Here is a 12,994-nt window from a genome sequence, read left to right on the forward strand (position 1 = left end):
AGATGCGTGGATAGATAAGTAGATACAGAGATAGATAGATTAGTAGATAAGCATACAAATAAGTAGATATATAGATAGACCGATAGATAAGTAGATAGATAGATGGATAGATGGATAGATAAATGGATAGATAGCTAGATATAAATAAGTAGTGAGATAGATAGATAAATATATAGTGGCTAAATATAGATAAGTAGATAGATAGATAGATAGATAGAAAAATAGATAAGTGCATAGATAAATAGGTAAATAGACAAAGAGATAGACCGATAGATGTGTAGATAGAAAAATATGTTTTTAGATTAACCGATAGATATGTAGATAGACAGAAAGAGACATAGATAGATGTATCGAAAAAGAGGTAAATAGATTAGTAGATAGAAAAATAGAAAGATATATAGATAGATGAATACAGATATTAAAAGATATATATTGATAGATATAGTTATATAAATAGATAGATAGATAAATAAATAAATAAATAAATAAATAAATAAATAAATAAATATATATATATATATATATATATATATATATATATATATATATATATATATATATATATATATATATATATATATATATATATATATATATATATATATATATATATATATATATATATATATATATATATATATATATTTATTTATTTATTTATTTATTTATTTATCTATCTCTCTATTTATATAACTATATCTATCAATATATATCTTTTAATATATATATATAGTTATATAGATAGATACATCTCAAAGAAACCTAGTTTCTTTTTGAATCCAAATTTATCGTGTTCATTCACTGGACCAATTTGTGTTCATTTACTGGTTGGAGTTATTCATTCACTAGATCATTGTGCCATTTTTTCTTTAAACACCTAAAAAGGTCGGAATCGGTACCATTTTGGCTCCCGGGATTTTTTTGAGATATTTACATAAATCAATTAAAATGTTTTAACTTTTACGATCTGTATAGTATAGAATTTAAAATTACTAGGCTTTTAAAAAAAATGAAATTGTGCTTAGCTGTTCATTCATTGGTCGGTCTACCCTAAAAGATCTAATACTTTAACTTCAAAAAAGATTTCGATAAAAAAAATAATTATAAAATTTAAAAAAAAAAAAAAAAAAAAAAAAAAAACGATTGCGTAAAAGCCAAAAAAAAAAAAAAAAAACTAAAAAGAGAAAATATAAGCCCAGTAGTATTTAGAATGTTATTAGGTAGGGGAACATGGGGTAAGGTGAAATGTTCAAATATTTACTCTGCTTTCAGCGCCACCTGCCTAGTAATATTTTAACTATGTAGTAACACGTGTAGTCTATTCCAGCCAGGGAAAACCTCTGAAAATCAAAGATTATGATAATACAAGCAATTTTCAAACATAGATACTCATATTGTAAGACTTCGTTGTAAGTAAAAAATTATTTTTGTTATTATTACATGATAAAACTACTGTTATTAATATTTTAAATATTAATTGAGACCTACTAATATACGGTGCAGTATGTATTTGCTTAATATTAAGCTTATTTGTATTTCAAATGCTTTGTACGGTTAGTCAAGTGGATGAGGCAAAATGAAATATAGTCCATTTCATTTACTTATTCAACCTATATAAAAACATTTACGTATTAGTTAATTAGTTGTTCCATTCACATTCTTCCATTTAAAAATTCCCTTGAGAGAGATTGCTCATTCATTCACTTATTTTCTTCTTCATTCGCTATTTTATTTATTCATTCGTTTTTTCCTCTGTTTTAACTTATTTATATATTTATTTATTCGTTTTTGTTTCGTTTTATTTTCATTTCTTCATTCATTCTTTTATTTACTCATTTGTTTGATCAAAAATACCTTGAACAATCGACTAGAAAATATTTTATTTTTCAACATTTTCTTAAGGTACAAAATTACTGTCAAAAATAAAAATAATGATTCAGTGCAAATTTTAGAAAAAATATATTGTTCTTTCTTTATGTACTGTAATTTTCAAAACAAATTTCCAATTTGTTCATTTTGAAAAAAGTAAGTAATCTTAACCATTTCACTTAGCCCCACATTCCCCTACTAATGAATAACTACACCACTGAAATAGTTTCATAATCGATACACACATAAGACAAATCATAAATTCAAAAGCAGAATAGAAGGATCAACAGTCGGGGTCCATTCCTTTTTGACCAGTCAAGGAGCCCCGACTGTTGATCCTTCTATTCTGCTTTTGAATTTATGCTTTATCTCACGTGCGTATCGGTTGTAAAACTATTTCAATGGTATAGTTAATCAGGCCTACTTAATAACATTTTAAACTACTGGGCTTATATTTCTTTCTTTTTAGTATTTTTGGTTTTTACGCAGTCGTGTTTTTTGTTTTTATTGAATAATTATTTTTATTTTACTTTTCAGTTAACTTTTATTGACTTACTACCAAACGGCACGACCTTGAGGGTCACAGATTTGGATGAAATTCTGGATTTAGGTCAGTTTGCACTAGGTATGCACCCAGGTAAGCATAGGCCTTAGTTCGGCTGCAATGGGGTCCAAAGCTGTAACACGAGTCCAGAAAAGCAATGGTTTTTCCTTTTAATTTAAACTCCCCCCCTTTTATTGCATTTGCATTTACATCAGCAATAAATCCCCCCCTTTTGTTGCACTGACAAGAGACACCGAAAGTCTTGGGAGGGTAGATTTTGTCCCAAAGTTTCAAATTCCAATGAAAACGCCATTGCAATTCTGGAGACCTGCAAATCAATGCGATTCAGCCGGCAAAAACTTGAAGGTCACTAATCTGGATAAACTTCTGCATTTAGGTCAATTCGCATTAGATATGAGCCCAGGTAAATTAGCTTGAGAGTCGAAATTTCCTTTTTTGGCTCCGGAACTCCAATAGCGTTTTCTTTCGAATTTGAAACTTCAGCACAATACTTGCTCTCTTAACATGTGTCGGGTCTCTTGTTTGTACAACTTAGGTGCGCTGAGAGTGACTCTATACTGTAAATACATTCAGTTGGGCGATACTGCAAAGCAAAACCAAGAAAATGGTTAAAAAAGGTTGAATTTAACTTAAAAACCATTGCTTTTCTGGAGCCAAACTAGAAACTTTGAACCCCCACTACGGTCGAACAAGGGCCTATGCAGTCAAATCGCTTTACCTCGTTTGATATCTTGTGGGGTTTGACCTAAATCCAGAATTTCGTCCAGATCCGTTACCTCAAGGTCGTGCCGTTTGGTAGTTAGTTATTATAATTATAAGACGGTAAATTTCGCAATGTTTGCATTTTATTGAGATAGTTTATATTGTCGCGTAGATGAAGATAGCGAAGACAATGTGAAAGCCAAATGAAGCGAATACTCGTTAGTCTCAACTCGAGATCTTTATTCTGAACCACGAATGAACGTTACATCTGCTTATATACAACTTGAGAAAGTGATGGAACTTTCCAGACTCGGAAAGATACAGAAATTAATAGAACATTCGAGAAATTACGAGAAACAGTAGAAATGAAATTTTAGTAAAATTCTCTTTGTCCTAGTCGGGATTTGAACCCGGGTCACTCGCGTGGGAGGCGAGAATTCTACCACTGAGCCACCGTTATAAATGGATAGAAAGTGCGAACTTCGCTATATTTCCCCCTTCTTAGGAGAAATCAGCATCCCGCTGTAATCTGGACTGGCTTCGTGTAACAGGTCTCCTTGGATTATTATGTGCTTTTGCGTCATCTAGTTGTCTCTTAGGATCACAATAGGGTTTCAACCTCAGGACACGAACCACGTCTTTTCGACTTCGTCGTTTGCTTTTTTCCTCCAAACTTTGTACTTCGTATGTCACGTCAGATAATCGTCCAGTTATTCTGTAAGGGCCGAAATAGCGTCTCAGGAGCTTTTCAGAGAGTCCGACTTTTCGTACCGGAGTAAAAACCTAAACTAAGTCACCGATATTGTAATTGACTGGTCGATGCCTCTTATCATACCGCCGCTTATCTGCCGCTTGGGCTTCCATAATGTGTAGTTTCGCAAGCTGTCGAGCTTCCTCAGCCCTGGTGATCAGCTGTTGGACATAGTTGTCGTCATAACTTCCTGTGTCGTGGGGAAGAATTACGTCGAGAGGGGTTTCAATATCTCGGCCATGTACGAGAAAGAAAGGGCTAAATCCCGTAGTGTCTTGTTTTCCCGAATTGTAGGCGATTGTCACAAGGGTAGGATGCTATCCCAGTTTCGCTGCTCGACGTCCACGTACATAGACAACATGTCTGCTAACGTTTTGTTGAATCTCTCGGTCAAGTCATTGGTTTGTGGATGGTAAGCAGTCGTAAGAAGATGAGACGTCTGGCACAGCTGGTTGATAGTTTTCACTAGATTAGATAAGAATGAACGTCCTCTATCACTTATCATTTCTTTCGGAGCACCATGCTTTAGTATAATTTCTTCTACTAAAAACTGGGCGATTTCAGTGGCTTCAGCAGATGGCAACGCTTTGGTAACTGTGAATCGCGTCAAGTAGTCTGTACAAACGACGATCCATCGGTTTCCGTGTCGAGTGACTGGAAAGCGTCCCAGCAGATCTATTCCAATTTTGGCAAATGGTATGTCGGGAGGTTTTATCGGATGAAGTTGTCCCGATGGGAGTTGAGGCGGAGATTTCCGTCTTTGGCGCACGCTTCCATATAACCCCGGCCAATAATATTTCCTTCTTATGCGGTCGTATGTTTTGGCAAACCCGAGATGCCCGGCGGTCGGGGCATCGTGAACACTCATCAGGATATCCCGGCGAAGTTGTTTCGGTACTACTAGAAGCAATTGCTGTCCCATAGGATCATAGTTTTTCTTGTACAGGACATTGTTCCTCATTTGATAGTTTTGATAATCGTTTCCTTTCTCGAGAGTGTTGATTATGGGTTTCAAGTGCTTATCCTTCAGTTGCTCCGCTCTATAACCAGAAATAGCTGCAAGAGAGGGGATCTCATCACAATTTTCGTCTATTCCTTCGACGAGTGGTTTTCTCATTTTCTGGCATGGATGGATTAGCCTTCCGGTAGAGAGAAAGCACGTCTTGGATGTATGATTCTGACGATTCACCGATTTGTTGTGCACGTGTAAGTAGTAGTCGCTCTGCTTCACGTCGTAAGTCCTCTGTTCTGCAAAATGCATCGGTCAAAGATTTCTGGAACGTAGTCCAATCGGTAAAAATGTCCTCGTTGTTGTCGAACCACTGACGAGCCGTTCCGGCGAGATAAAATATAACGTTAGCCAGGCACATCTGATCATCCCAATGGTTATAAGTGGCGATTCTTTGAAAGTCCTTCAGCCACTTATTGGCATCTTGTTGATTATCCCCAGAGAAAATACAGGGATTCCTTGGGAGCTGGTACGTCAGGATCGGTACTGGCGCAGCACTAACAGGAATGGAACTGGCGTCAAAAGACGATTTCGATTCGGACCCCATTTCATCGGGTATTTTTCTTGAGCCCCTCTTTGTCTCTGGTAATAGACAGAATTCTGGGAAAAGTCCTTGTACTCGCCGACTTCTGCGTATCTCTTCCGTTGTAGGGATTGTACCCGGCGCCTCCACCAAACTGTCGCGTAGATGAAGATAGCGAAGACAATGTGAAAGCCAAATGTAGCGAACAGTCTCAACTCGAGATCTTTATTCTGAACCACGAATGAACGTTACATCTGCTTATATACAACTTGAGAAAGTGATGGAACTTTCCAGACTCGGAAAGATACAGAAATTAATAGATCATTCGAGAAATTACGAGAAATAGTAGAAATGAAATTTTAGTAAAATTCACTTTGTCCTAGTCGGGATTTGAACCCGCGGTCGCTCGCGTGGGAGGCGAGAATTCTACCACTGAGCCACCGTTATCCATGGATGGAAAGTGCGAACTTCGCTATAATATTATGAGGGTTATTAAATAACTTGCGGTGGTCTAAACTACTGATTATTAGTCCCTCTAGGGACCTAACTCGGATTAAAGCAACATATGCTTGACCTTTAGCGAAAATGCGCGAACTTATGTCACAGCTATATAAACGGCCTGTATAACTCATAATGACGTGAGCTCAGAAACGTCGTCAGGCAAATCTCTCTCACAGAACTAAAAAAGCCCGTCAAGGAAGTATACGTTTGCTAAACTCAGCACCCTGAATCACAACAAAAACAATTGCAACATTTCAGAGATGAAAATCGACTTAGTAGATTTAGTAAACAAAATATTCAGGCAGCGAAAACGCTACCTGCATTTGTCGCACGCTGTGTCGCACGCAGGTAGAGTGCGACACGATCCCGAACTGACAATATGACGACTGGTTGTTGATATGGTGAATTTTGATTATTGCCATGTGTTTAGTGACACTCCCAAGGTTAAGACAAATGGATTATCATAAGAATCATCAAAAGTGGCCAATGCGTCTATCCTCTACAGCGCCACATAGGAACAAACATACATGCATAGACTCATAAACACATTTACCTCCTTTGCGTCGCGCACGCGCAGTCGGGTGAAAAATGGCAAATATATTTATTATCGAAAACAAAATTATAATAATAATAAAAAGTGCATGTTTTTCTGCACGAGAATAAGAAATTATTATTCGTAAATACGAATTATTTTTCGTAAGTTAAAGTTTTTTTTTGATACTAGACCATTTTTCTAAACTGAGAAAGTATGTCAATTGTAATGAATGGCAGTTTCAATCTCACAAAAAAAAATAATGTTTTTGTCGGCGTTATGTCTAACATTTCAAATGGGACCAGAAAAATCTACATAGTACATGTAAAAAGAATAAAACTATAATATAAAAACACCTTAGAGTGAGGAGAAAGATAATTTTAAGTACTTACACCTTAATTTCTGGATAACTTTTACAGTAAAGATAGTTATGAATACATTTGTATTAGTAACACTGATAAAGTTTAATACTGTTCTAGAAAAATCTCGGGTAACACCCTAAATCACCACCCTGGGTGGCATGCGGACAAGGTATGTCACTGTTTCAGTTATTGAGAGTTAAGATTATTTTTTCTGATTAAGCCCTTGAGTATGGTTAAAAAAGAAAGTATTAACTCCTGTTAATAACATCCAATAAAAAGCTATCTATTTAAGTAGTGAATACAAATATTAGATTGGCGTATTTTAATTACATAGGGTGAACTCTCTCTCTCTTTCTCTCTGATTTAAAAAGTTTCTCATACTTGTACCAAATTAATTGCAAAATTTTTATGACCAAATACGTTTCAATTTGCATCTGCTGAAAAGACAGCTATGACCGGATAATATTTCGACTGATTTATATGAAGAGCATATCAATTAATTTTCATAAAAAATAATTGAAGCGTATTATCTCCAACGTTGAAATCAGCGAAGGAATTTTCAAAGTGCATATTCGACGGTATAACGAACGTAATTAAATCTCTTGTTTTATTGCTGACGATAAAATTTTCGATTAATTTCATTTTAAAACTTCTTCTCTGAGCATTGAAAAATTTAGCTCATTAAGAGGGTAGCGAATGTTGAAAAAAACGATTGCTATATCATATATTGGGTGTCGAAGGATGGAAATATTTCAACATTTAAGAGAAAAGCTATATTTTGTTACATAAACTAAATAGATTGTTGTTTATTTAATTTGTGCTTATTGCTTGAATTTTTTTTTCATCGTGATAAACAATGTATATTTGAGCAATCGGTATTTTTTTTTCCGGGAAGCAGTAATTTATCAGTACAGCAAAAGACTTTTTTTCCAACTTTATGGAGGTTTTCCTTTTATGATATTTCAATTTTATGTGTAGTTTTTGTATGTTAATCTTTTGTTACATTTTTATGCAGATGAGCTTTGGAATTTGAATTGCCAAAAACATATTTTTAATTGCTGTGCTGTAATTGCAATCATTGTGTAAACTTTATACTATTTTTGCTCACCGTAGTCTTTATGAGCTAAAAATTTTATAATTTTAGGCGAGATTTTTGTGTTATTAGACATAATTATTTTTTAAAAAATGACATTTTTCGTCGCTCTTTTCATCACATGATTATTTTATTTTGTTCAAACTTCTTCGATTCCGTCAAGCGTGTGAAATATACTTACACACTTTAGTAGAACCTGTACTTTTATAAAATAGTTCAACCTTTTTCTTTCGGATTTTGATGGCGTTTTAAAGCAATTTTATCGCTTGCTCCACCAAAAAGAGTAAAATTATTATTTTTTCGAATCCTGTTCTTAATATTTTAACTTTAACCTTTTAAAAATGTTTTTGAGGCATTTTTAAGGAAATGAATGATTTACATAAAATAATGCACGTTTTATTTCAGGCATTTTGCCGTTTGCTCGACCAAAAGAGTAAAATTATAACGTCATTTCTAATGTTGTTTCTAGCATTCTAAGCCTTAATTTTTAAAAATGTTTTTGACGAATTTTTAAAGTAATAATTGCTCTGTTTAAAACTAAGTAAACTTCAACTCCACAAAAATGCTTCAATAGAACGTTAAAAGCACAAACATTTTCATTATTATGTAATAATTTAAAATGGCAACACTTGCAGTCGGTATCCTTCATGAGTGGCTGATCTTTAGGAAACACATATATTAAGCTATTAAGTCATACTAACATCACCTTAAACATTTGCAAGAAAATAAGAAATAAATTTTAAAAAAGTAAAGTCAATCTCATATCATTCCTTGTATTAACACACGTATATTCAAGCTGTATTTGCGTTCGTTAATAAATATTATACAGTCAAAAAAGGTCAATGGAATAGCCATTTTGCCACGAAAAAATATTCTATTAAGCGGGATATTCCATTGACCGGGATCAAAATAACACATTGCATTGATTTGGTACATTGAAAATGTATTATATTAAGCGGGATATTCTTTTAACTGATATTCTAATAAGCGGGTTCGATTGTACCTCCTTAAATAGGAAAAATTTTATAGAACTTATTTAAAATACTATTTTTCGTAACGAACATACGTAAAAAATAGCAAGGGCAGAAGGATGAAAAAAATTTAAGAACTGATTTTACAATTTTTCTTTACTTGACTAAAAAAAAAAAAAAAAAAAAGAAGAAGAAGATCAAAGGAGTACGACATAAGGTACGATACTTTTTAATTCACAGGTTTTTGTGTGGTAGAAAAGGAATTGATGAAACTTACTATGAAACCTCTAGAGTCTAGAAACGTGCCGAAATCTACTTGATATGCCTGAAATATTGCTTAATGTAAAGATCATAAACAGAAAAATAAAATAATTACAAATGAGTTACATTGAAAAAAAAAAAAAAAAAAATCTTCAAACTAATCTTTATTGCACATATTCAATTCCCATTGGCTGAATGTTTTGCATCATATTACATTAGGTATTTAAACGGATTAAAAACTCTTTTTACATTTTTAAATTATTAAGATTAGTTTACTTTTTTAAATTATTAGTTTTTATTTCCTCTTTTAGCATATATCCCGTACTTTTTTTTATTTTATAAGTTAGATTCTGTTAAAATTTCTGTTTCTAAAGAGCCTAAAAAAAGTCAATTTTCGAATAATCCATGTTTAGTAAAAAAATACTTTTTTGTCTGCTAACACAGAAGCAATATTTTGTTACATTGTTGGAATAAACCTTTGCAAAAAAATCCATTCATAATTTGCTGTCTACTTTCCAAAGAAATGACAAGTAAAATGAGCATGAAAGGAAACTTAAAATGTTACTTAAAATATTCAACAAAGACATTTTCATAATATTCTCTGGAGATGACCTATAGTCTACTCAAATTAAAAAGGGTCAAGAAGGCAGATTATTTTTCTACGATGTAAACGCAGTAATTTCTTAAACATTAATTGAAATGAGTGGAATTAGACTGCAAGTTTTTAAGAAAAGCATATACTTTTCAACACTAGATGTTTTTAGGTGAATCAGAATATTTTATTTCTCTTATATTTTATTTCAATATTGAGTAAAGAAAATCTATGACTTACTATTAGTTTTCCGAAAGAAATATTAAATTAAGGTGAGTTAAGCTGAAAAAGCGGGGCAAAGTGAAATGGTGAACTGGTTATTCCGGTATTAGCGCCACGTATCTGTCAATATGGTAAGACATTGAAATATTTTTTTAAGTAAGAGATGATTTTTGGTATTATAAATTGATCAAATTCTTGTTATTAATATTTCAACTATTGATTGAGATCATCTGAAATTCGAGGTGGTCTTTATTTTCTTAACATTACACTTACTAATATCAGAAAAGAGTATGCGTCGCAAGTAAAATAATTCATTTCGTTTACTCAACCAATCATTTATGTAAATACTTCAGTATTCATTTATTAGTTGATTAATTTACAATCCTTCATTTAAAAATTCACTTACTTATTCATTCATTCACTCATTTTTTTTTTACTTTTTATTAACTGATTTATTTTTCTTATAAATCAATTAACTAATTTATTCATTTGTTAATTTATTGCTTCCTTATTTATTAGTTTACTTAATTCACCATTTATTTACTCGTTTGTTTGATCAAAAATTTGTTCAATGATCAAATAGATTATATTTCATTGGAAAAGATACATTTTTTCCCACTTGTCTCATGAAAGAAAATGAGAATTTTCTTTTTCCTTTTTTTAGAAGGTACGAACTTGAGAAAAAAAATGATGTAAGTTTTCAAACCAACTACAATGTTTTTTTTATTTACTGTTATTTTCAAAACAAATTTCCCATTTGTTAATTTTCAAAAGGTAATTTAGATGAACAGTTTCCTTTGACCCTACAATCTTTTACTTCAACAAATTTATTTGCAATTAATTTTATTATTTACTTTGTATACGAGTGTAACCACTGATGAAGTTCGAAAATAATATACCTTTAAGGAAAACAAAACAAGAAAAGCAAAAGCTTTTGCTTTAGCTTTTGTCGGATGTCTTTTCATCCATAAGCTCATTATTTTTTGCATTGAAAAAGGCGCTCCCTGTAACGCCGAAACACGTGTCTGCTGTAATTTGCAAATTTGTGCTTCTCGTAACGTTGTTTTGTCTTACTTTACTAAGTTTCTTATTTTTTCCAGCTAACAAAAGCCTTCAAAAATAATGCTGTTGGGGAATAATATATGCTTTAATATACATAATAAGTATAACAGTTAATGCCATATTTAATTCATAGTTATTTGAATCTTCGCGTTACGCACGGAACATTTTTTCGAAAATTGCCCTGATAAGGATTTTAAAAGTAGTTAATTTCAGCAAAATATTGAAATTTGATTCAAATGGATAAAGCGAATTTTGAAATTAAAAGGAAATTATTTATTTCTCAAAAAATATTTACAAATTACCGTAAACGCGTGTTACTTTGTCCCAAATTTTTAACTTTTGTCACTCTTTTCTCAATAATTTTATAAATATTGATATTTCACAGCTGTGGAAACTTGTTTTACACATCTAGAGGTATCTTAATTAAATTTTGAATAGTGACCAGATTATTTCCAAGTAATTTTGCTCTTTAATAGTGTTATTTATTTGGGCCAATGTTGCCCTTGCGTTTGGGTTTATGGCTCAAAGTGGTTTTCTCTATCTAAAATCGCTGTAGAACTAACTTGAGTCAAAGAAACACGTGTGTTCATACGAAAAACTATTTATTTGAATGAAAAATACATTTAAAAGAAGTTTGAATCACACATATTTGTTTTAAGAAAAATTATTATAATTATTTTTTTAAATATGTGTGTGCATACCTAGTTAATGTCTCAGGAATTACCGTCGATGAACAATCATCTTTTCATCAGTTTTGGAGGTAGAATAGTTTTACTAAGACAAAACCACTCATAAAGCAAAAGATCCTAAATTTTCGGTCACTTCCAAAACTTTTTGGTGCATTCCATGTTCTAAACATTCGCTCCTTCTTCTCTCATATCAACAGCTATCTTTGGAAACCTGAGCTCATTTTATTCTATAATAAGAAAATTCCATAAACATTCCAACAAATTTAACATTTGTAATATGTAGATGCAACTGGGTAAACCTTTTTTTAAACCTCCTGCAACTTTTAATTGTTCTTTATCTTCCCTTAAACACTGTAAAAAAAGTGGAACCTTACTCCGTACAACGCGGTGGCAGCTTCGCTGCCTCCACAGCAACGGAGTAACTTAACTGATTAAACGGGTGTTACCTTCATATGTTACACCAGTTTTATCAGTTAAGTTACTCCATTGCTATGGAGGAAGCTAGCCGCCGGAATAAGGTTACACTAAGTGCAAAATCCTGCCACCGTACTTACGGAGTAAAGTTACGCATTTTTTTACAGTGAATGAAAGCCATGTAACTGAGCCCTTATGAATTGAGTCTACAATCTCTCTAATTATCCGTTGCCGAGAATTCCAAGTGTTTTCTTGTCTTTTACCTGTTTAGAGTCTTAATTTTAGCTGTTTTTTTCCCAAACCTCTCCGGCGGATTTTTTCAAGTTTTTATGCTGGGCCAAAGTAGGTCGTAATTTTTAGGCAAAGAGACAGGTTGTCATTATCATTTTTTTAAAAACCTAAACAGAAATGGGAAGTACAACTATACTACGGCATAGAGTATTAAATAGTGCTTGTACAACATATGTACCTAAAAAACTTTTAGCTGATGTAGAACTGCTTCTACATGGAGAGTTTGAAAGGTGTTATGAAGGCACATGTTATCACAAGGGACGCAGAACCACTGGTGTTGCTTCTTGAGCAGAACTACAGAACTGCTTGGTATACATAATTCAGTGCTTGTGTGTGAAATCTCTTTAGTGGAATCTGTCAAAATATGTTGAAAAATTTAGCCCTGAAGGTTGACAGAGGACGTTGTATTTTTTTATCCATTTGGACCAAAGAAGGTCCTTAGGGTCAAATTAGCCCGAGTTTACGGTACTGTAATGTATTCTTAGTGGTATTGAAAACAAAAGGAATATATATAAAGATTTTTTTTTTTTTTCAAGTTTTGTTTTTGGTTTGATCACGCAACTCTTTGACATCATAAAGCGTTCT

The 12,994-nt window shown here is 32.7% G+C and overlaps 1 protein-coding gene across 1 annotated transcript; it reads right to left on the reverse strand.

Moving 5' to 3' along the window:
- Positions 1–4,188: 4,188 nt before the first annotated feature.
- LOC129218648 (protein NYNRIN-like) lies at positions 4,189–4,848 on the reverse strand. Its single transcript, XM_054852971.1, has one exon. It carries the CDS (start codon positions 4,846–4,848, stop codon positions 4,189–4,191), a length of 660 nt encoding a protein of 219 aa, XP_054708946.1.
- Between the last annotated feature and the right edge of the window lie 8,146 nt (positions 4,849–12,994).

This window comes from Uloborus diversus, chromosome 1 (genome assembly GCF_026930045.1).
Source record: "Uloborus diversus isolate 005 chromosome 1, Udiv.v.3.1, whole genome shotgun sequence".
NCBI classification, from domain to species: Eukaryota; Metazoa; Arthropoda; class Arachnida; order Araneae; family Uloboridae; genus Uloborus; species Uloborus diversus.